The 23,293-nt window shown below is 51.0% G+C and overlaps 1 protein-coding gene across 3 annotated transcripts in view; it reads right to left on the minus strand.

The window, feature by feature from the left end:
* Positions 1-23,293, minus strand: part of RGL3 (ral guanine nucleotide dissociation stimulator like 3) — a 577,979-nt gene that overhangs the window by 149,010 nt on the left and 405,676 nt on the right. For all 3 annotated transcript variants that reach the window (XM_069604164.1, XM_069604163.1, XM_069604165.1), the window contains exon 4: positions 4,700-4,774. In XM_069604164.1, coding sequence (XP_069460265.1) covers positions 4,700-4,774 — 75 coding nt within the window. The remainder of the gene's footprint in view (positions 1-4,699; positions 4,775-23,293) is intronic.

Genomic DNA, 23,293 nt, shown 5'->3' on the forward strand with positions numbered 1-23,293 from the left:
TTTAGCCTTGTTTATCTGGTGGAAACAACCAATCAGAGCTGAATTTGGTGGCTCCTGTAAAAGGTCCACATGTTGTTATGCCAGCTGTGTGGGCTGAGGCAAACCCGGCCCCTACCTTACTTTATCCAATTTGCTCCAATCTCAGAATTACAACTTGTGAAAATGATGGTAACCACCATCCTACTGTGCAGTCTCATGATCCTGCCATCCGGCTATCTAAAAGAAGCCCACTCTAGGGTAGCTGCTGATGTCTGTGCGGTCATCAGTGTTCGTTCTTCACTCGTGCTGTATCAGATCGAATCAAAAGAGCACCGGAAGTACCCTGGTTGAAGAAGCGGACTCTTGACTCCAGGAATCCATTGGCTTTTTGCCCTATTTCATAGCTTCCTTATCCTGGCAAATTGATGGGAGTCCATTGCCACCTGAAGTCTTCAGGCTTTCGTAGAGTACTCGTCGCTTGATGACTTTCAGGCTGCTTCAGGATGTGGTGCTGAATCTGTTGTCATCACGTGATGCTCGATATTAGGTGTCTAGTAGATGGCGGCAAAACCCTTAGCCTTTTACACCTTTCTTCAGCATTCCTCGCCATTTTCCACGCCACTCTTGGGACACATTTATCAGTGCATGGCTTTGCTTAAATCCTTTTTAATTGGGTGTACTCAATTGGCTGCCTGACACCTTTTGAGTTGGAGGCCTATATCATGATTCCTTCTGGGGTTCTTCAGAGTCACCACTGAACCCCTTACTGTTAAATCTTGATATAAATCTGCTTGAAGACCTTATCCATTAACATGTATGTTGAGGACACCCATGTGACAAATGGGTTTAAACGCTGCATGGAGGAAGTTGGTTGATCGAAGCAGCCTCATCGATTGATGTTTAATCCTTCAGATGTTGATGGATCTTCCTTATATAAGATCAAAAACATAGGGATATCGAACATTAATCCCTTTAAGGGATTGTCTTCCAACTGTTGGACCTCCCTTTTGGGACTTTGTCCCTCGCCTGTTACTACGGTTCGGTGAGGTAGCTGATGCCACAGCGCGTACGACCCGCTCATATTTTGTCCGTCTTCTAACCTTGTGTAAGTTTCTTCATTACAACTGGTTCGCGCCTGGATATTGGAATGCAATTCATCTAGTTCTCTCCATAGCAACGACACATAGACTCCAAATAATCCGGAGTGCGGCGGCTAGGATGATCATGGGACTGGACAATGGAGGCAGGTCTCTCCCGCGCGGATAGCCAGAACTCCATTCAAGTCGCTATGCCTGGCACATCATGGCATTCAACAACAGGGCCACAGATTCTTGCAAGGTAGGTTCCCGCTATAAACACTCTAGTCGGAATGGAAGATCTGCCTTTCAAAGCCAGCTGATTGTTCTGCAATACAGATCGTCAAAATGGGGAGTGGGGTGCTTTTAATTTCATGCTCCCACACTATGTAATTCTATTTCTTTGGAGCTCAGATTAATCTCACATTAGTCAGCAGTTTACCTACCTATTTTCTTGGCGTGCTTCTCTGTATGTGCTCAGTTTTCCATCCCCTCTGGCGAGGTTATTTACTACACCGCCAAGATATTTTTTGAAGTGAATGTGTAAATAATAAAATCATTATCCAGAGCTCTCAAATTTCCCGTGGCCATGTGGGAGAAGGTCATGCAGTCATGTTTTTGCTTGGAATTTGTTAGGGAGAAATCTCATTTTATGGCTAATTTCCCTTACCTAAAGAGTCCCCTAGCAGCTTTGCTGGATTTGAAGGGTTTGTTTCTATTTACCTGCTAAGAGTGAGACTCTTTTTCCCCACTCTTAGGCATTTTTTGTTATGTGTGTTCTAGGCTATTTTTGTGTTTAATGCTTATGGGATCTTCTCAACCCCATAGGAACCATCTTTATTCACATGTGTTACACAGCACCCTCCGTGCAGTGACACAGGGGTGTCGTAGCGACCCCCAAACAGACTCCATACCCTGGGACTGGCTACTGTCTCCCAGGGCATGTAAAGTCCCCATTGACTTTACTAGTCAAATCCTATGAACTAAACCAGTACAACCCATCTTACTATGGAGGTGCTGGAAGGGGTTAATAGTTTTTCTTCTATGTTCATTTTGAGAGTGTACCCTACAGTACCTCTCACAAAAGTCTCTGGCTGGTGGCAGTGGTTACTACCATAAATATTCGACCGCAAATATTACTCTATGGGAGTTTCCCATTGTTCGAGGCTACCACTTTTTCTGACAGCCTCTAACATACTGCCAGTGCATTTTAATATTAACTTTGCTCCATTAGGTTTTATTTGCCAGAACTTTAATATAACCTTTCTCGTGTCTTTCTCTACAATCCTAACCCAGGTCGGGGATCCTTTGTTCGTCCGTTTGGCGGGCTTCTGCCGAGAAGCCCTCCTTTTGGCGCCACTGAGTCTGGAGTGGGTCCATTGTGTGGGAGGGGGAGTAGGACCCCTGGACAGGGTTGCCTCAGCAGCCCATGTCGCACTCTATCCCGATAGGCTAGAGGTTCTCCCGCCAAGATGACCACGCCCCTGTGTGAGTGACAGCTAGGCTGTATGAATGGGAATCTTTTTGCATAAAATCAGGGTCCTGAGGACTGGAAGAGCAAGACGTCGCCACTGGAACTAAGAAGCCGAAGAGGAGAGAAGCGAAAGACATCTGCATCGACCGAACCACCAGTGAAGCCCTGCTGCAGCTTCTCACCACTTTTCTCCACACGACGAGAGAAGATCTTCACCTGCAAGAGCCTTCTTCCCTTGAGCTGGTGGGGCCAACCAGTTTGCCAATCGTCTTCCCGGACCTGCATTGGTCGAATCTCCCGTACCCTGTGCTCGGAGGCCGAGCATACCTTTTATTCGTCGGGCAGCACCGCGGCTGGTTTCATCCCTGGGTAGTACAGTAACTCGAACCTTCCTCCACGACGAGAGCATCTCTTCCTCTGCTGGATCACCCGAACTGCAGGAACTACCAGGAACAACCGCCACCGCAGGAGCCACTTCTTCATTTTAAGGTACATTGTTCCGCCAGGCCGCCCTTTCTTCGCGGTGTTGCTCAAGGTGTTTTAAATCCTTTACCTACCTGTTGGGTTGGCCGCCCCTCTCTCTTAACATTGTCTTTTCAACCTTTGCAACCACCTTTTCAAATATCGTTAACCAAAGACTTGACTGCAGCTACGAGAACATTTTGCTCCTGGGCCCTTGCCCTGTACCACTAACCCTGGCACAGGCCTACTGACTCTGGTCACATTTGTTAGACCTGCCTTCTCGAGATTGATTCTCCATTCAAACTGTGTGGTGCAACCCTTTCTTATAACTACTCTTTCTTCCCACTGCATAACCATTGTGAAATGCCATTTTGCTCAGTTTTCATTTTAAGTATTGCTTACACTGATGCACTGTTTTGCTGAACTGGTTCACAACTGATGGGGAGTGTTGCTAGGGTGTATAAGAGCCTATTTCTTAATAACTTGTGCTTTCCCTTCCTTGTGAGGAATTGGTAGAGGATCCCTTGTGCGTAGTTTTCACTCTGCCGTTTTGCTCAGTTTTCACCCTGGTTCACTTGGTCTACAATTCATATAAGGAGTGTGCATATTTTTCCTTGACTTAATTTAATTTGCTTGATACTTGTGATACATGTGTTTTATTAGAAGTGTATAAAATAAATATATATATACTTTTTAACTACAAAAGGTTTGGTCAGTGATCCTTGTTCCAGGGTCTAGTGGGCCTAATGTGTAAACCCTGAATACTGCTCATCTCCCTCTTGAGATAAGTCTGACTGCTCAGCCACAGCTACCAACTAAATCGTTGTGGTACAGACTGATACCAAAGGGGATTTATTGCTCTCCCCTGTAGTCCTAATCTGGTGTAGTGCTCCCTAAGGGAACTGCACTGATTCTGCCTAACAGAATTCTGGGACTTGTAGTTTTCCTAGCTTTCAAATGGCAAGGAAAAAACAAGTCCCATTATCCAAAGAGAAAAGACCAGGACTGGATGGCCTTCTCAGGCATGACCATGGGATACTGTAGAGCTCTGTTATCATACCATAACATGCAATGATAGCTCTGTGGCTGAGCACTAGCAGCATACATGGTGTGTAATGTAATCCCTGTTAGGATAGCACATACGTTTAGGGGCTTGAAGTAGAGACCTGTATAAAACTTGCAGGTCACCGGTTTCAATCCTAGCAAGATCGCTCATGGGTTCATGTGTCATGCATCAGGTAGCGATATCTGTGCGCAAAACGCCGGTCTCCGGACTGAATCGTGGTGAGATAGCTCAGGTTGTCAATGAGCCTGCTGCTGAAACTTAAATGTAACCTGCAGGTTACAGAGTGGACAGCTGGGAGTGTCACAAGCAAATGGGCTGGCCGGAGCGAAGTTCTGAGGCGACAGAAGGCCCATCCTCAAAATGCCCAGTTTCTCTCTAGGATTGGAGGAACCCTGTCTGACACACTCCTCCCCAATCCCAGGAAGGTGGAAAGAGGGCACGTGGGATCAGACACAACAGAAAACCATGTTCCCTGTGTGGGGAAGGACCGATTTGAAAGTGAAACAAATACGTCGACTTCTAGCCTCGAACATCAGGACGCCCCCCCACTACAGAGAGCGTTCTGTGTTTGTACTCTAGCAGTACCCCAGATCTGTCATGGCAACCCCCTACACATTGCACCGAGGTCCCCACTCCTCTTACCTGCGTATTCCGTCGGTGTCTGGGGCAGGAGAGCCTGGCGACTGACTTCGGTCCCCCTCTTGGCATCCAAACCGCCTAGGAGAAAGTACAAGACACGCATTAACACGGTCCCTGGAGCTGGGGCATGTGGGCAGACGGTGCAAAGGGCCTGGTGAGACATTATGAGGTGCTTCCGGGTACATGGGCGGACAGTGAGGAGAGCACGGAGCCTCACCCACAGACAGTGTGCCTTCAGTGTAACGAGCTAGCCGCTGACTGACAAGCAGTGTTAGGAGCCTGGAGTGCACAGACAGTGTGATGAGCTGGGGCACATGGCGAGACAGTGTGTGCGAGTTGGGCACATGGACACTGTGCTCAGCTTGGTTTGCATCATGAGAAAGTGGAAGGGACTAGAGACACATTGGGCCTCATTACGAGTTTGGAGATACTCGGGTACGTGGTCCCTGAATGGGGAAATACCGGGCCATTCCAACCTTGGAGGACCCAGTATTTCCCCATTCAGGGAACACATCCCCATTCCCATTAGGGCTCAAATCTGGTCTGACAAGACGTCCAGAGCGGGTCCCGCAAGGGAACCTCGTAATAGGGCAGAATGGGTTTAACGGCACCGGCACTTACCGGTGCCGGTAAACTCATTCCGCCTGGGTCGTAATGAGGCCCATTGTCACAATATGAGGGCCTGTATTAAATGGCACCCACATTTTTTTTTGTTGTTATTTTACATTTTCCGTCATGGGAGGATAGCTCAGGGGGATGAAGCAAGATGACACGCAGCACCACAGGCACTTAGAAACCTCTGGGTATTCAATTATAATTCTCTGGCCGGGAAAGCAGACAGACTCCCTGGTACATTATGGGAACCTCGTAATGTTATCCTGGCTAAAACTCTATGGTCTCCAGAATAACTCTGCTGGCCTGTTCTTGCTCAGTGCCAAACTGACTAGACACCCAGAGGCAGCTGGAGAATATTTTAGATGGGTGGGTGTAAACATTTGCCATGAATATGGGAGAACAACCGAGCCTAGCTAGGGAGGTTCGTGGGGGTTCTCCCTTTTTTTTGTTTTAAATTGCATTAAAATAGTGCTTTTTACAGCACACTTCCAGTGAAAAATTAGATTAATGGCTGCACAGTTCACAATCGGTTTTGTAGGGTGAGGCATGACAACATCCACTAAATGCCAAGTCACCAACAGTGCACGTGTGCATTTTCCAACACATTTTTATGATGCCGTTGCCCAATAAATAGCAATATTCTCTCAGTATAAAAAATATTTTCATACTGACTGTGCCCATACATGCCCATGCTGGCTGCACCAATATATGCCAGTATTCATACGCAAGAACATGCTCATGATGCCAGCAATGATACTATGGGAAAACATAACCATGCTGGCTCTGCCAATATATGCCAGAGTCCCCACAGAGAAACATGCTCCTCTTGGCTTTGCTTTAAGGCCAGATAAACATGCCATGCCACAATAAGAAACATATCCACTCCTGCTGCATCAATGTAGATCTATATGGCCACGTAAGAACACTCATGTTGGCTTTGCCCTCAAAGCCAGTAAAAAATGCCAGACATAGTAAGAAAGTGTTGTTACATTTCAAACATGCCCAGACTGGCTGCCTCAAGGTAGGACAGTATGGCCACATAAGAACACTCCTCATGTTGGCTTCGCCCTTAACACCAGTATAAGATGCCATGCCATAGTAAGAAAATATGTTCTTGCTGGCTGCACAAGTGCCCCCTCCCCCCATATGTATGAATACTCATCCTATTGTCTTTGCCCTAAAACAGTTCAAAATGCCATGCCATGCAGTTGTAAGCACATTTTCCAGGCTGGATGCACCTTTGTAGGATAGTGTGGCCCCGTAAGAACTCTCTTGTTAGCTTTGTTCCTAACACTAATATAAACCACCATGCCCAGCAGAAAATATATCTTTGCTAGATGCACACATGCCCCCAATATGGAAGAATAATCATAATATTGGCTTTACATTTTTACCAGTATAAAATGCCAAGCTACAGTCAGAAAACATATTTGCTGGATTAATAAATACCCCTCACATTACCCCTCCAAATGTAAGAACACTTATCATGTTAGCTTTGCCTTGTAACCAGTATAGAATGCCATGCCGCAGTAAGAAAACATGCTTTTGCTCAGTTTACAAATGACCCCCCATATGTAAGAGCACTCATGTTGGCTTTAGCTGTAACACCAGTATAAAATGCCATGCAACAGTAAGAAGGCATCTCTCTGCTTGCTTCAGAAATGTTCCCCCATGTAAGAACACTCATCATTTTGGCGTTGACCTTCATGCCTTTGTTAGATACCATCCTATGTAAGAAAACATGTCCTTGCTCGCTCAGGCCCCAGTCTTCCATGCACACACACATTCCTACAAGCATCCGTGCACCCAGAACATTAATGCTTTATTTTCATTCACACCCATACACGATGTTCACTCTGCACTCTCATACGTGACAGACAACTCCTCACATACATACAAACATACATAATGTGACAGTGTCAGAAACCTGACCCCTCTCAAGAGACGATGGTAAACTCTCTCAGCCTATGGGATAAGTGGCGACCTAGGGAGAACATGGTATCCCCATAGCGCCCCTTACCCTAGTCCACCTTCCCACCAACCCCCTCCCATTCCATTCCTAATGTTCCTATATGATGTTTCCATACTACAAATATAGGTAGTACTGGGAGAAGCAAGAGTAGGGATTACCCAAGTAGGGTCTCCTAACAACATACTATGACGAAGAAGAGCTCTGTTGACTCCTGTCAGTACCGTGACAAGGAAGAGGTGCGGAGTACTGAGGAGTACCCTGCGGAACCAAAGTGAGCTGACCAGACAATCTGGGACCACCAACTCCAACTATGAAATAAATAGGGAAGAAGGACTTTATACCAGAGTCAGTCCTCCTTGGAGGAACCACGAGAATCTGTTCCATGTGCATGAGAGAAGGAGAGAACACTGGGACGCTGGACAAGAAGAAAGAAGGTCCGGAGCCGATCACCAGCCAGAAGAAGGGCTAGCAGAGGAAGGCTCCAGGCAGTCTTGGGGCTAGCAGAGGAAGGCTCCAGGCAGTCTTGAAGCCTGGATAGCGAGACAGCTATCAGGAGGAAGATTGGTGCTGTGGAGCCACCGCAGACCAAACAAAGCTCACGGGAGCACCATGAGTCCTGCAATTGACTATGGGTGCTGCAAAGGAGACGGAGCGCACAACAAAACAAGGTACGCGAGTGGGAAGAAAGACACTGGGGAACAGAGGCAGTGGTGACAAGTAGAAAGGGCCAACAGCAGCCCAGACTACAGGGTTTGGGACCCAAAATGCAGTTGTGAAGAGGCCTTCACACCCACTGAAATGCATGGTAGAACTTAGCAGGAGAGTGAACCACGTCTATCAGGAAGGAGATCTATCATAGAGAGGCGAGTTTGGGACTTGCAATCCTAAGAATAATAGATTGTTGGTCAATCTTCACAGTCAGAGTACCTGGCAGAGAAGCGAACCAGATTGGCTGCAAACGCAAGAGAAACCAAGTGGAAGGAAAGCACAACCCCTGACACAGTGTTATGGACATTGATCTTCAAAGACACAGTACCTGGCCAAGTAGTAAACCAGGTTGGTGGTGACACCAAGCTAAGAAGAACCAGGGGAAAGGAATGATTCCCCCTGGTGTTTGTGGACATTGTGAAAGGCCAAGAGAAGGGAGTCATTCTCTTGGCAGTGTGAGAAGGCTTTTTATGGAAAATCATTCCCTCACATGATAAATTGCCTTTTGCCTACATGTCTGGAGTGGTGACAGTGAAATCCTTGTGTGTTTGCTCCTCCATTCCTCCTCGCTCCTCTTTTCCGTCTTCTGCTCTTCTCAAACCTCCTGTTGGATCTAAGCATATGTCCACATCTAAAGCTTCTTGCCAACCCAATCACCAAGGCAAACAATTATGAATAAAGCCGCCATCAGTCTCTAAACCGAACTCCACCTAGAAGTCTACTCGCTTTTTAAAGCGCAGGCCCACTTTGCAACAACTGGTTCTTCAGTATCTCCAATCCCACATTCAAGGGCCTGGCGGTTCAAATAAATAAGTGATTAGGAATGAATCCCCATTCCAAGATGTCAAAGGAGAAAGATCTCGGGTATATCAGCAGAAAAGGCTGACCGTCTTGCGATATAGGCTGCATTCAAGCCCGTGTGCAGAGCTATTTTGTATGGAGACTGTGCTTAGTTTGATGGGCCACTTGCAGTTGTAGAAGCGCAGTAGCTCAAGAAGCAGTACAAAGAAATGGATGCTCTTTTAATTTTTTCTGAGCCCTGTGAATGTGCAATGGAGTAACGCTCTTGGGAGGATAGCTCATGGGCAACGCGCTCACCTTGGAAGCAAGGTGACGCGGAGCAACACAGGTTCGATCCCCGGGTCCGCGCTTAGAAACATCTCGGTATTAAACGTGTTAAAAATAAACAATTAAATAAAATAAATACAGGAGAAATAGGTGCATGTTCCCCGACATGGGCAGCTCAACCCTCTTGGTCCAAGGACAGAACCTGCTCAATTCTTTACTTTGCATCTGATCCTATAAAATGAGGCCGTTAAACCCAGTAAGTAACCTTGCAATGTGCAGTAACTCTCTTGTTGGGCCGGTCCTTCCTGTTTAGGCAGTAAGATTTTGCATTGACATTTCTGAAGTTTACTTGGCCAGCTCAGGTGCTTAATTTACTGGAAGCTACCATCTGCACAGTTCTGCATTAGAGGGTGCGGTCATGCAGGGTGCCCAGTAGATGGCTTTTCTGCTGGCTCAACAGAGTCATAAACAGGGTAGGGCCTGAGTGGGCAAGGCCCACACAAAATCTGTAAATGCCCACTCAGCAGCACTGTGTGGGTATTCACAGATGTCAATGCCGCTGCAGTGGGCCCAACTACCTTGACTTCAGGACCCACTTGTTAGACAATCCTGGCTACGCCTCAATGGCCATCACTGTCAGAAATGCTGAAAAGAGCACCAGAAGGATTAAGTTAGACAATGTGAAGTTACCAGGCCAAAAAGGAACATTGGCAGTGATTTTGCAAAGATGGAGATTTAACAAGGAACAAAGAGGACTTCATGTTAATAGCTTTTAACGATATACAGTAGGGGAGAAAGGTACACTGAAAGGTGGGCACCTAGCTTACCACTGCCCTGGGCAAAGGAAAAGATGGAACCCATTCCGTGTCAAGTTACGCTAAAGCCTTATTTGGCCCTTGCCTCCACAATGTGGGGCTAGACAACACTTTTACAGGTTCTGTTAGATGGGCTCCTTCCTTTTCTTATTTTTGTCCGAGCCTCTGCCGCTCTCAGGTGAATCTCTGTGCAGGCGCTTATCCTTGATCATTTTCCTTCCTCTCTGGCTCCTCTTCCCCATCCTTGTCCATCTAAGGTGATCGGAATTCCCATTTCCCATGTCTCCCACTCTTCTACAGAAGGGCTTTGCTTTTTTCCCCTTCCTTTCACTTCTGCATTGTTAGGAAAGGTTCACTTTACTGCACCTTTCCTTCCATTGTAATGATCCCCCAAACTTTTTGCTTTTTTTTTTTTCCTGACCTGCACTTTTTACAGGGCAGTGAAGCCTTAAGCTCCACTACACTGGCCTTTGCTCATATGTTATGGGGAAACTGGCATGTCCTTCAGGCTGTCAGTACTGGGAAACATTGTTTCCCTTAGTCTAGTTACTTAGTCATTTGTTTTCACTTGTGGTAACTTTTTTTATCATTGTACAATGCATCTTACAATGCACTTCAATGGGGTACACTTTTGCTTTTGCCCTAGACTAACACCCAGAGGATTTTTGGTTACTCCAGGTGTGCTAAATGGACAAGCCGGTGGCAGCAGTGACTTTTTCCAATTTTTTGGTGCTTTTCGCTTTAGAATTACCGCGTTTGGCTACTAACTGTGGCTAGGGACCAAACATGGCCCTGCCACATGGTTTGTCGCGTATTCTTTGGCCATCTTGTTCTTTAGCCTTCTTCCTGGCGTGTGAGGCCAGGAAAATCCTTATATGGACTTCCAGTGCCTGGGAAAGCAGAGACTTTTGGCGGGCTACTGGAGGGCTATGTGTGTTTGCTGGCAGGATGTGGGCTAGGACTGTCTGGTCCCAATCCACAAACTGCTTTCAGTGTGCCTGAGTGTTATGCATGAGTGTTCCTGCCAGTGGTCCTGATTGGACCACTGCCGGGGTGTGTGTGGGGCTAGTTCTGCTGTGGGCTAGTGGGAGTTTCCGCTCTTACCTGGCTTTTGGGATAAGAAGAGGACCCTTGACCCACTCTGGAGAGATCCTGGAGAAACCTGAAGGCGCCAAGACTCCTGTCCAACTGTGAGAAGACCGGAGACCTGTCTGAAGGAGGCCTGGCGACCAACTTCTGCGGCTGTCCTGGAAGAGCCCTGTCTTGCTGTCGATCTTCAGCAGTTCTAGGAGGGAGCTCCGACCATTGGGGTGGAGAGAACATCCATTCCTGATGTCTGTGCGGTACCCTGCAAAGAAGTGCCTTTGGAAGTGTCCCGGGACTGCCCTGTGGCTGACCAGCTCTGAGTCTGGGCTACCATGCTGCCGACATCGCCATTCCGCGTTGAGGCCTGGATCTTGGGGGATCCTCAGCCTGTCATACAAGACTTACCTCAGCAAAATTTCAGAGTCATAGCATCAAGGGGACTCTAGATAGTAGGGAAAGTCTGACCGCGAAAAGGGAGTCCCATTTGTGTTTCTCTGCTGCAGCGACCACTATCCAAAACAGCGTACCTGAAGTCGAGTCCAGTCCTGAGAGGGGTCCTGCATTATGTTTTTCTGCATTCTTCATTCGAGAGTCCATGCACCAGCGAAAGACACTAACCGGAGATCAGCGCGAACCTGCAACCCCTGCGAATCAAAGACTAAGGCTGATGGTGGGAAAAGCAACTTCAGACCTTCTTCCATTGGCCAAGTACAGTGAATAATCGGAGCATGGGGGGTGAGTTACAGTGGTTCTTACCTGCCCATAAACACCCATTAAAAATTTTGCAAACTTTTCTAAAACTTTTACAATACTGTGGCTTTGCCATGGCTTGCTCACGCAAGCCTTCTGAAAGTTGGGGACACTTTTGTTAGTTAGAATAGCTTGTCCTCTAACCCTTGGAATCATTCACTGGACCCCAGAGACCCTACCTTCCAGCGTTAGAAATTGTGTCAGAACCTTTCCTGAACTTCTGGGCATAAGGCCCAAGACAATTTAGGGAAGGACGTTCGAAGCTAGGGCGAACTTTCTGTGGACCTGTAGTGCTTAAACTAAGGAACAAGTTACTTACCTGTAACTGTTGTTCTCCAGCATGGGTCTGGCATGGATTCACATGCTCATGAATAAAGAATACATAGCAGTACACACATGCACAACCACGGGAGGTGGCAAAGGCTCAATATTAAGCATCACATCAAACTCAACATTAAGCATCTTACCTCCTCACCAGGCTCACCTCAGGCGAACAGGTTGCGCAGCACTGCTTGGCCGACCCTGGACTCCTCCCTGGAATCCCGGTCGACGCAGTAGAATTTCGTGAAGGTGTGCGTCGACCTCCACGTAGCAGCCCTGCATATGTCCAGCAGGGGCACACCAGATAGGAACGCCGTGGTAGCTGCGATCGCTCTGGTGGAATGGGCTCTCGGACGGCCAGGCAGCGGTCGGTTTGCCAACCGGTGACAGTACATGATACAGCCGGAGAGCCATCTGGAAATGGAAGCCTTCGAGAGAGCCTTCCCCTGATTGACAGGTCCAAAGTTCACAAAGAGTTGTGACGTCTTCCGAAAACACTTCAGCGCTCTAGCCACATCCAGCGAGTGCAAAGTCCTCTCAGCCGGCGACGAAGGCGACGGGAAGAACACAGGCAACACCAAGGGTTCGTTGAGATGGAAGTCCGACGGTACCTTGGGCATGAAGGAGGGGTGCGTCCTGAGCACTACCCTCGTGTCGTGAAAAGTCAAGTACGGGGCTTTGCAGGAAAGGGCCTGGATCTCTCCCACTCGTCGTGCGGAGGTGATGGCCACAAGAAACGCTGTTTTCCACGACAGAAATTTCAACGGAGCTGAGTGCAGAGGCTCGAACGGAGGTCCCATGAGCTTGGTCAGCACCACGTTGAGCTCCCACGCCGGGGCCGGAGCCTTCACCGGCGGGAACGATCTGAACAGTCCCTTCATGAACTCTTTCACCAGACGATGAGACCACAAGGACGTCCGCCCCGTGGTTCTGGTGTATCGGGAGATCGCAGCAAGATGAATCTTGATGGACGCGTGTGCCAGTCCAGCTTTGGCCAGCGTCAGTAGGTACGGCAGTACTTGGGGGGCCGTAATCCGTAGAGGGTTAATCTTCTGTGCGTGGCACCAGATAGAGAACCTCTTCCATTTGTGTCCGTAGCATTTAAGAGTCGAGGACGCCCTGGCCTTTGCAAGAACCTCTCTGCAGTCGGCCGGTATGTCGTATCCTCCAAACTCTAGCGCTGCAGGAGCCAGGCCTGCAGGTTCAGCGATTTCGGGTCGTGGTGGAGGATGGCGCCTCCTTCTCTGGAGAGTAGATCCGCGTCCACCGGCAGCTTGATTGGCGGGGACGCCGACAAGTCCAGAAGGTCCGGGAACCATATCTGCCTCGGCCACGCAGGTGCGACGAGGATCATCCTGCACCGTGACCTCTTGAGCTGGTTGACGAGCCGGATTAGCAGTGGCAAAGGAGGGAACGCGTAGAGGAACAGGCCCTCCCAGGGGAACGAGAAAGCATAGCCCATGCTCCTCGCCTGGGGAAACCTCCTGGCGAACCTCCGGCACTTGGAGTTCGTCGCCGTCGCGAACAGGTCGATCTGGGGTGTGCCCCACCGTCGGAAGAGGCGATCCACTAGATCCTGCCGTAGCTCCCACTCGTGGCACGAGCGCAGCTCCCTGCTGAGTGAGTCGGCGATGGTGTTTTTTATCCCTGCCAGATGAAACGGCACCAGAAATATCCTTTGGGCGATGGCCCAATGCCACAGGTCCTGCGCCTCCTTGGACAGTGCTGGGGACCTGGTTCCACCCTGTTTCCTGATGTAAAACATGGTGGTGGTGTTGTCGGTGAAGATCCTCACCACCTTGCCCCTGAGGGACGGAAGGAAGGACCCGAGGGCCCAAAACACTGCACGGAGCTCCAGGACGTTGATATGTAGGGATTTCTCCGTCGGGAGCCAAAGGCCTCTTGCGTGCAGATTTTCGGTGTGCGCTCCCCACCCTTCCAGGGAGGCATCCGTGGTCACTGTCTCCTGGTGGGCTCGGGTCTGGAAGTCCAAGCCCGCCGTCAGATGCGCGCGGGTGCCCCACCACCGGATCGCTCGTCGGAAACTCTCGTCGAGTGTGATCCTTTCCTCGAAGCTGCCCGTCGTTTGGATCCAGCGCGCGTCCAGGAACTCCTGCAACGGGCGCATCCGGAGCCTGCACATGGGAATGAGGTAGATGCAGGAAGACATCATTCTGAGGAGGGACTTGATGGACCTCACCTTGGCCGCGTCGGCCACCAACATCCGCTGCACCTTGCCCAGGATGGTCCTGGTCCTCTCCTCCGACGGGGAGGCCAGAAGGGACACTGTGTTGAGCCTCGCTCCCAGAAACAGAGCGTCTTGCGCGGGTACCAGGTGGGATTTGGCGTAGTTCACGGAGAATCCCAGGTCCGTGAGAAGTTGGACGGTCCTTGCCGTGTGAACCACGGCGAGCTCCCTCGTCTTGGCTCGGATGAGCCAGTCGTCCAGGTAGGGGTAGACGTGGACCCCTTCGCGGCGCAGCTGCGCCGCCACCGGTGCGAGGCACTTGGTGAATACCCTGGGTGCCGACCGTAGTCCGAAGGGGAGGGCTTTGAACTGGTAATGACGCCCTTGGACCACAAACCTGAGGAATTTTCGGTGCCCCTTTAGGATGGGAATATGGAAGTAGGCATCCTCCAAATCCAACGACGACAGGAAGTCTCCTTCCTCCAGCTGACCCAGGACGTGCTGGAGGGTGACCATCCGGAACTTCTGCGCCTTGATGAACTTGTTCAGACGTCGCAGGTTCAGGATGGGGCGCCATCCCCCCGTCTTCTTCTTCACGAGGAAGTATCTCGAGTAGACTCCGGAGCCCCGAAGCCTCTTTGGGACGAGTTCGATGGCGCCCTTCCTGAGCATCGCTTTTACCTCCAGGAGAAGTTGAGGGACGTGAAGTTCTTTCCTGGCCACGGGGGGGACGCGCGGGCACCTTCTCTGGAACTCGAGCGCGTGGCCCCGGGCCAAGGCGTCCAGCACCCAACGGTCGGTGGAGATGGACTCCCACACGCTGATGAAGCTCGCCAGCCGGCCTCCCACCGGGGTGCTTCGGTGGGGGCCCGACCCCACGGCCGGTTCAATCCTGCTTCGACGAGGCTTTGCCGCCTTGACCTCCTTGGCGACGACGACGGGGTCCGCCAGACTTGCCTCGTCCTCTGTAGGCCTCCTGAGACGACGAGCGGGCCGCTTGACGGTAGGTGGAGAAACCGCCGCCGGAACCTTTGGAGGCGCCCTTGCCTCCGCTGCTCCGAAAGGGCGTCCGTCGTTGTTGCAGAACTCCCAGGGCCCGGGCCGTCTCAGTGTCCGCTTTAATGGCCTGAAGGGAATCGTCCACTGTTTTCCCAAACAGGTTGTTCCCATCGAAGGGCATGTCCAGGACTCTGGTCTGAACGTCTTGACGGAAGTCCGTAGCCTTGAGCCATCCACGCCGCCTAAGGCAAACGCTGTTGCCCAACTGGCGGAACCCAGTATCGGCGATGTCCGTCGCAACGGTAATGGCGTGGTCCGAAGCCACCTCACCTTCCTGCAGGATCTCCAGGGCCTCTGTCCTCTTGTCGTCCGGCAGGAAGTCCAGCAGGGGAGCCAGTTTGTACCAGAGCTCCCTGTCGTAGCGGGCCACGATAGCCAAGGCGTTGGCCGCTTTAATCGTCGTCGCTGCCGACGAGATGACTCTGCGTCCCATAGCGTCCAATTTCTTTCCCTCACCGTCCTGTGGGGAAGTCGAAGTGGAGGCCGCACCCCCCCCCGCTTTCTTCCTGGCCGCCGCGGAGACGACGGAGTCCGGGGTAGGCTGCGCCCGGAGGCACAGGGGGGCCGTGTCCGGGACCCGGTACTTCTTCTCGTACCGGTCTCTTCTAGCTGGCGTCGTGGAAGGGTTCTTGAGGAGGGTGAGGCCCGCATCCCAAATGTCGTCCAATAGAGGCACTGAGAGGACCGTCTTCCTCTTGGCCTCGCGCCGCTGATAAAGGAAACCTTCCTTCTTCTTCTCCTCAGGGCAGAGTTGAAAAAGCTCGGATGCCCTGGTGATCATGGAGTGGAACGATCCAATCTCGTCGGGAGGAGAAGCCCTGGTGGGAGGCGACGACGGTACATCCTCGTCGTATACCTCGTCGTCCGTACCTGTCGCTGCCGTGTCAGTCCCCGTATCATCCCCTCGGGTGGACGGGGAGGAGGGCTGGACGGGGCGCGACGGCTAAAAAGGAGGTGGAGGGTGGATCCTTCTTTTCTTAGTAGGGGGAACACCAGAAGGTCCCGGTTCTGGGTCCCCCGACGGGAGAGGTTCCTCCGTCGGTAACGGTAGTCTCGTCCTTATCTCTGAGCATAAGGACTGTATAGCCAACAAAATGGCCGCCGAGTTGTCTGGCGGTGCTGGCAGAGGGGAATCCGATGGGCGATCAGGGGCCCCGTCGGTACCCTCGACGATGTCGTCGTCACCTGCGTCGGGATCCATCCCGACGGGCCGGTCTTCTTCCACGCTGAGGCCGTGGCTTAAGACCTCGACCAGTTCCTCCTCCGAGGTTGAAGCCGAATCTACGACGACGCCCTGCCCCCCCTTTCTCTTCCCCTCGGGGGATTTCACGGGGGTCCTATCGATGGGCACAAAAGAGGACTCCCTCCGAGGTGGCAGGGAGACTCTGAGCCCCGAGGTCGCCACCGCTGGTGTAGCCTGCACAGGCTGAGCCAGGGCCGCCGCGACAGTTTCGATAGAGGGCTTGGCCGGATGGATTAAGGCCTTCACCACCTTAGGTGCGCTCACCGCCTTATCCTTGAGGGGGGGGACACCGCCTCGCTCCCCCTCCGCCTTCGAGCTCGACCGGGGCCTCTCCAGGAGCTTCGCCGGGTGCTCGGCCTTCCTCTTACCCGACCCAGAGCGTTGGCTCGTGGTTGATGGTGCCGGGGAGGGTGCGCCCTGCCTGGCGCCCGTAGAGCCCGACCGTTCGGCGCTCCCGGTGCCAGCGGACTCGCGGTGCTTGGCCTTATGTTGGACCCCCGTCGCCGGGGCGTCCTCAAAGGTCTTAGAAGACCGCTCAGATTTCTTCTTCTTCTTCTCGCCGGACGGGCTTTTCCCTTCTAGCCAGTTGGCGAGACGTTGATGGCGGTCCTTCATGGTCCGCTCCGACATGTTGCCGCAAAACGCACAGTCCTTCTCCACGTGCGTCTTGTCCTCATGTAGGCAGTAGAGACAAAAAGAGTGTTCGTCCTCCTTGAAGACGTTCTGCAGCTGGCATCCAGGGCAGACCCTGAACAGCTTTCCGGGTGTCGAGCTTCCCTTCTCCTGGGCCATGACCGGGCCTGAGAAACTTCTGGAGTCCTCCAAAAGCGTAGCTCGACGAAATCTTCACCCTTGAGGGGCGCAGACGAATCCGACACGGGTCCCCGTTGATCGGATAGAGAGTCGGTGGAGCTTGAGGCTCTTTTGACCGAAAAAACGAAGTTTTTGAGAAAAAACGTGAAAAAATAGCACTAACGCTCGAGAGCAATAGCACGAGGATCCCAACACATGAACGTGCGGTAAAAATCTGAGGATGGCTGCCAGAGGTGGGGCTTAGGTAGAGGGCAGTCATTGGCTGTGGTCAGTATGACGCAGAGACCAGTGATTGGTTATTACTACGAAAGTCAGATCAGAAACGAAACTGATACTGGTTTTTTCTTTACCGAGGATTCCCAGCCTGACGACGGGGAATATTCATGAGCATGTGAATCCATGCCAGACCCCATGCTGGAGAATCTGTACTTTCCTTTACAGGGGTTTGATTTGTAGTATGCCCTAGTCTAGTGATTGTATATATGTATTCTATTATTAGTGCGATACGTCTACCTGCTAGTAGCCATTTTTCATAGTGCTGTTGGCCATAAATAAATAACTGTATTTTTACACATATTGTCTAAGTGTAATTTGTGATTCCCATTGTGTGCACTAATTGTGGACCCCTTACAAGCTCACCTCCTCTTGAGACTTAGCCTAGACCTCTAGTCACTGCTACTACAGCTCCCAGAGTTGTCCCTGTCACAATATAGATGGGCCTTATATAAATCTGTCCCTCAGACAGGGTTGGACTGGCAGCATCGGCCCATCGGCCACTGGCCGATGACCTTTGGGACCTGGGGGCCAGTTTTGACCTGAGGTGGGCCGGTTTTTTATTTATTAAGTGTTTGTTTATTTTATCAGGCGGCGCCGCGCTCTGCGCGCATGGTGCATCATGTCCCGTGCCGTGCCTCGCCTCGGGGGCCGGGCCGAAAAGTAAACAAATACAACAATTTAAATTGAAAATGAAACTGACACGCTGACGCTGTCAGCCTGTCACGCATGCCTCGCCCTCGCACTCTCTGGGGACAGGGGCCCTGGGGCCGCCCACCCAGCCAGGGGGAAGCCTCCCTCAGCCAGTGGCTCAGCCTGGAGCTGCCGCCGGTCCTCCTGACCTGGAGGGTGGAGCGAGCATATGCATCAAAGCAAGGTAACAACACACACGTTGTTGTTACCTTGCTTTGATGATGATTTGCAATGCATGATGCATGAGTCCTCCTGACCCTGGGGCTGGGCTGGGCCTGGGGCCTGGGTTCGGCCCCCGGCACTTCGACACGGCAGGCAGCCAGGCAGTGACAGACACATACATTAACATTTCACACTCACATACATCAGTTGCTTCACTTCAACTTTGCAGGAAGTAGCAACAAATTAGTTGCACTTCTTGCAAAGTCTAAACAGCAACTTGTGCCTGGGGCCTGGCGGCCGCCGCAGAACAAGGCGGGGGCCAATGAAAATTCTTCTGCAGAGCGGCAGCGCCCGAGTCGACAGACTCTGTGCCGCCAGGTCCAACGACGTCGTCACACCTCGTGATGTGATGATTGAGGATATTTGCAGGGCCTCTCTGACCCTGGGCATGATTTTGGCGGCCAGACCAGTGCACCACACCACGGTGCATAGCACAGCGGGCACATACGAGAGACGACTCTAGAGACAGAGAAAGTCTGAGCCAGCTGAGCACGTCTGCAGCCGCTCACCAGTGACCAGTCCAGTGGTGGACCACCACCACAACTCGCGGGAGGGAGCCAGCCCATGTCTAGTGCCCACTAGTGCCCTGCCCACAGCCACTGAGACCAGTAGGGCTGCAGCCGGGCAGGCGAGTCGGAGGAGGCCGGCCGCCAGGGCCACCAGGCCAGTCCACAGCCTGCCAGCGATTCGAACTGTGCACTGCAGAATCAGGTAAGGACAGGACTTCAAGTTCATATCTTCGTTTTACATCGGTTAGGTTAGGTAGGTTCTTGCGCGCTGTCCTTCATTCGATTCTGCCCCAAATTCCTCTCAGTGCCTGCCTTCTACCTCATGCCATGCGGCTCTAGTCCTCTCCCAGTTCTATTCCAATTCTGCTCTCTTGAGCCTAGATTTGCCCATGCCGCTTTCTGTACAGTACTAGTCTCGTACTCCCCCAAAACTGCCCCTTCATGCCCGTGGCTTCGTTGGTCCAGCATGCACACAGTCAATGTGCTCGCCTTGAAAGCAAGACGAGTCCCACATGGAGCAACACGGGTTCGATTCGATCCCCCGGGTCCGCGGTTTAACTTTACCCTTCATGTCATAGCCTGCGGGGGCGGCGGCGGGCCTGAAAGAAGCAGGTTGGGTCCTCGCCTCGGGTCCATGTCCACCACAGCACAGGGCTGCCTTGATACTATAGGCACAGGGCGGGCGGGGCTGTGTGTGTGTGTTTTATTGCCTTAACATAGGACTTCGTTCGTATGCATTTTACATTGCGGTTACGGTTCTGCCCCAATATATCGCGCGCTGTCCCCTTCATTCTATTCTGCCCCAGTGCCTACGCGGCTCTCCCTCGGTTCTATTCCTCCAATTCTGCTCTTAGTTAGAGGGAGCCTAGATAATATTTGCCCATGCATGGCGCTTTCTGTACTCTCCAAACTGCCCCTTCGTGGCTTCGTGTCCCCTTCATTCTATTCTGCCCCAGTGCCCGGTTCTACCTCATGCGGCTCTCCCTCAGCTCTATTCCTCCAATTCTGCTCTTAGTTAGGGGGAGCCTAGATTATATTTGCCCATGTATGCCGCTTTCTGTACTCCCCAAACTGCCCCTTCGTGGCTTCTTCCCAACACAGGCTGCTGCAAGTTGTGCCCAAAGAAAATCACACACGAACTAGGTCTCGGGAGGATAGCTTAGGGGGGCAACGTGCTCACCTTGAAAGCAAGATGACATGGAACAACACGGGTTTGATCCCCGGGTCCACGGTTTACGGTCCCTTCAGCTTATCTCTAAAAGGCACACAGATCTGTAAGTTAACAAAGCGTTCCTGCCCAATTAGAAAGATCCAGAAACCATATGGTCTGCCATAAGAGAAGATGGATGGCCTTCCAAAATCCAAACTGCACTAACAGCCTTGTGCTGCATGACCGACCAACTAGAAACGTTACTTTTATACTGCACACAACTGACTATATATGTTTCGAGTGCTGCAGTGCATTATTCCCCACTGGGCACACAACTGACGTTTATCCAGATCTGTTCCCATGTACAGCAATGTCATCACGTGTGGACCAATGGCAATATAGATGAAATATAAGCAGCCCCCAGAAACATAGTGTCAGGTTGTTGTGAGTGTGATGTTTTGTGAATCTAGCTGTGCCAGAAACCTGAGGCTGCACTATAGGTTACCTCCGTTACCAGACTTCTCAATTTTTGCATATATGCCGCTCACCTACTATTTTTGAATACTTTAGCATTGCCTCACTGCTATGCAAAGGCTACATAACATTCACCCTGGCTGACCGACTCCTCCGTTGCCAATCTTCGCTTTGAGTCACTCTCACATTTCACCACAACATCAATGTACAAAACTGTCAGCACATCTTCCTGTTGCATTACCCCATCCCAACTCCACATCAAACATTGGGTAGTGTTGGTAAGTGTAGAGCTGAACCAGCAGATTTACTAGGAAACGGAGTGGCAGACCCACTTAAACTACTGAAAGGATCCCCTAAAACGCACATACCTTTTTTGATATCGTGTCTGATGAAGTTAAGTAACATGGGTGAACATAGTTATTCAAGAATGACCCCGGTATGCCCTAATGGGGACGATTAGACATTTAATCCCTAACAAGGAAGAGCACCTAGTCAAGGATTAAATGGTGAATTCCACACGGTACCTTGGGGAAATTGAATTGTCCAACCAAACAGTGAATCAAGGGTCATAGCCTGCGGGGGCGGGCCTGAAAGAAGCAGGTCTTCGGGTCCACACAGCACAGGGGCTGCCTTGATAGGAGGCACCAGGGAGCCTGCGGTTTTATATTTTATTATCCTGCTGTGTGTGTGTTTTATTGCCTTACATCCCCCAACCTATCCATAACCTCTCCCTAAACCTGAATCCGGTTTCCCTACCCTCCTCCTCTCCAACCATCGTCGCCCTAACCCTCATTCCCTGCTGGGGTTGCAGAGCCCTGTATAAGCATTGACTTGCAGCAGGTCCCAAAACCACACTGGGGGTGGTTGGTTCATGCCACTCCTGCGCCTCAGAGCTGTGGACGGACCCTGTCACAGAACTGTATGCAAAGTAATGTTATTTTATGAGTTGTGTTGTAATGTAACAGACACATGAACCCTCCATACATAGCATTTTCTGTAAAGCTGTGAATTGACGCGATTCACGGATGATGATGGTTTGAGGGCCACTTTTTTTAAGGCACGGGTGGGCCACTTTTTTGAGGCGAGGGGTGGGCTACTTTTTTGAGGCGAGGGATGGGCCACTTTATTTTTGGTGTCCGGGCCTATTTCTTGTCCCAGTCCGACCCTGCCCTCAGACCAGAGTATACAAAATCAGTCCTAACGTGCATGAAGGGCTTTTTTTCTGCATCCGCCTCCAGTGCTCTAGGCTGTGATTGGGCGGTTCTCCACAGACCTGCGCCCTGCAAATCGCTAGGGAGATTTGATTCGCTTTGAACTTGAAATCAGTAGACACTAGGTCCATCGTACATTAACAGATTTCTCTATCTCGTGCCTTTGTATGCATTCGAGAGTATGGTCTCTTGCCCGAGCGATCTGCTCTCGCCTGCCACCCACAGGGCATTAAGTAGTTCGACAGGGTGTCACACTGTTAGAAACCAGGCTGGGGAGACCTTTTGAAGACACGGAGAACATGCAATCTGACAATCAGTCGTTTGGTGTGGTGTACACAATGCCTAAATATCCACAACTTAAACGTTATTCCAAGCGAAGAGAAAGTAAATGTCAATCAAAACAGCTTGCTTTCAAAGAAACCATCTGGAAAGCAAATGTCAGCCCAAGAGCAGATAAGAGGGATCTGAAAATGGCGGCGGGGTGGAGATCACAATGTAAACAGCACACAGCATATGAAGCGGGCAACAACTTGCGCATCACCCGTGACAGGTTGTGGGGGAACAGCACCTCTCTTTCTGGACAGAGCGACCCACAATGCAGGTATTCGGGCCCAGTGAGCAGCGCATTTGCAGCGAGCACGAGATCTCTTTTGCAAAGCCTGCTAAGACTCGCGAAGAGTGAGACTTAACAGGGAAAAACCCCAGGTAGCGACTCTCAGCGCAACACATGGGGAGTGCACCGCGCCTGACATGCTAAAATGGGACACTGTGGCACCAGGAATAGGTGACAAGGGCAAAACACCACCACTAGGGCATGGCGGAAAATACTGGCTGGTGTAGGTCCTGTGGTCGCCTCTTCCCTTAGAAGAGGCCCACATCACATGGGGACTTCGAGATCTCCCAAAGAACAGCAGAAAAAGACAAAATAACAGGAGAGGTTAGCAGGTGCTCAGCTTCCCGCCAGACTACATACAAACGAATGCTTAAGCAGACTGACTGGCAGGGACTGCCCACTGCGGGATGACTTCTGAACCAATACATTCCGCTGACATTGGCAGACAGACCGCAAAGGAATGTGGCTGAACCCCTGAGCATCAGTAAAGTTAATAAACAGACACCCCCTCCGAAAAGTAGAATATATATTAACAGGCAACCGGGTCCAAGGTCTAACCAGAGCAATTACCTACAATTTCTGTACAGGTGGCAGAATCTGGAAGAACAGACAGTCCATTTGCGCAAGTCCAACCTCTCCTCACGCGCAATGTCCCCTGCACAGCAAAGGCGCACCAGTCATCAAACATGTAAGATCTTAGCTGCTGAGCTTTAATCAAGTCTATGGAAAAAGGACGAGCATACTCGTCGTTGGCACTTAAGCGGGCCTCAGGGAATCACATAGAAAAAACACACAAACAGCATCCACAGGCAAG

Source organism: Ambystoma mexicanum, chromosome 3q (genome assembly GCF_040938575.1).
Source record: "Ambystoma mexicanum isolate Mex_15411 chromosome 3q, UKY_AmexF1_1, whole genome shotgun sequence".
NCBI lineage: Eukaryota > Metazoa > Chordata > Amphibia > Caudata > Ambystomatidae > Ambystoma > Ambystoma mexicanum.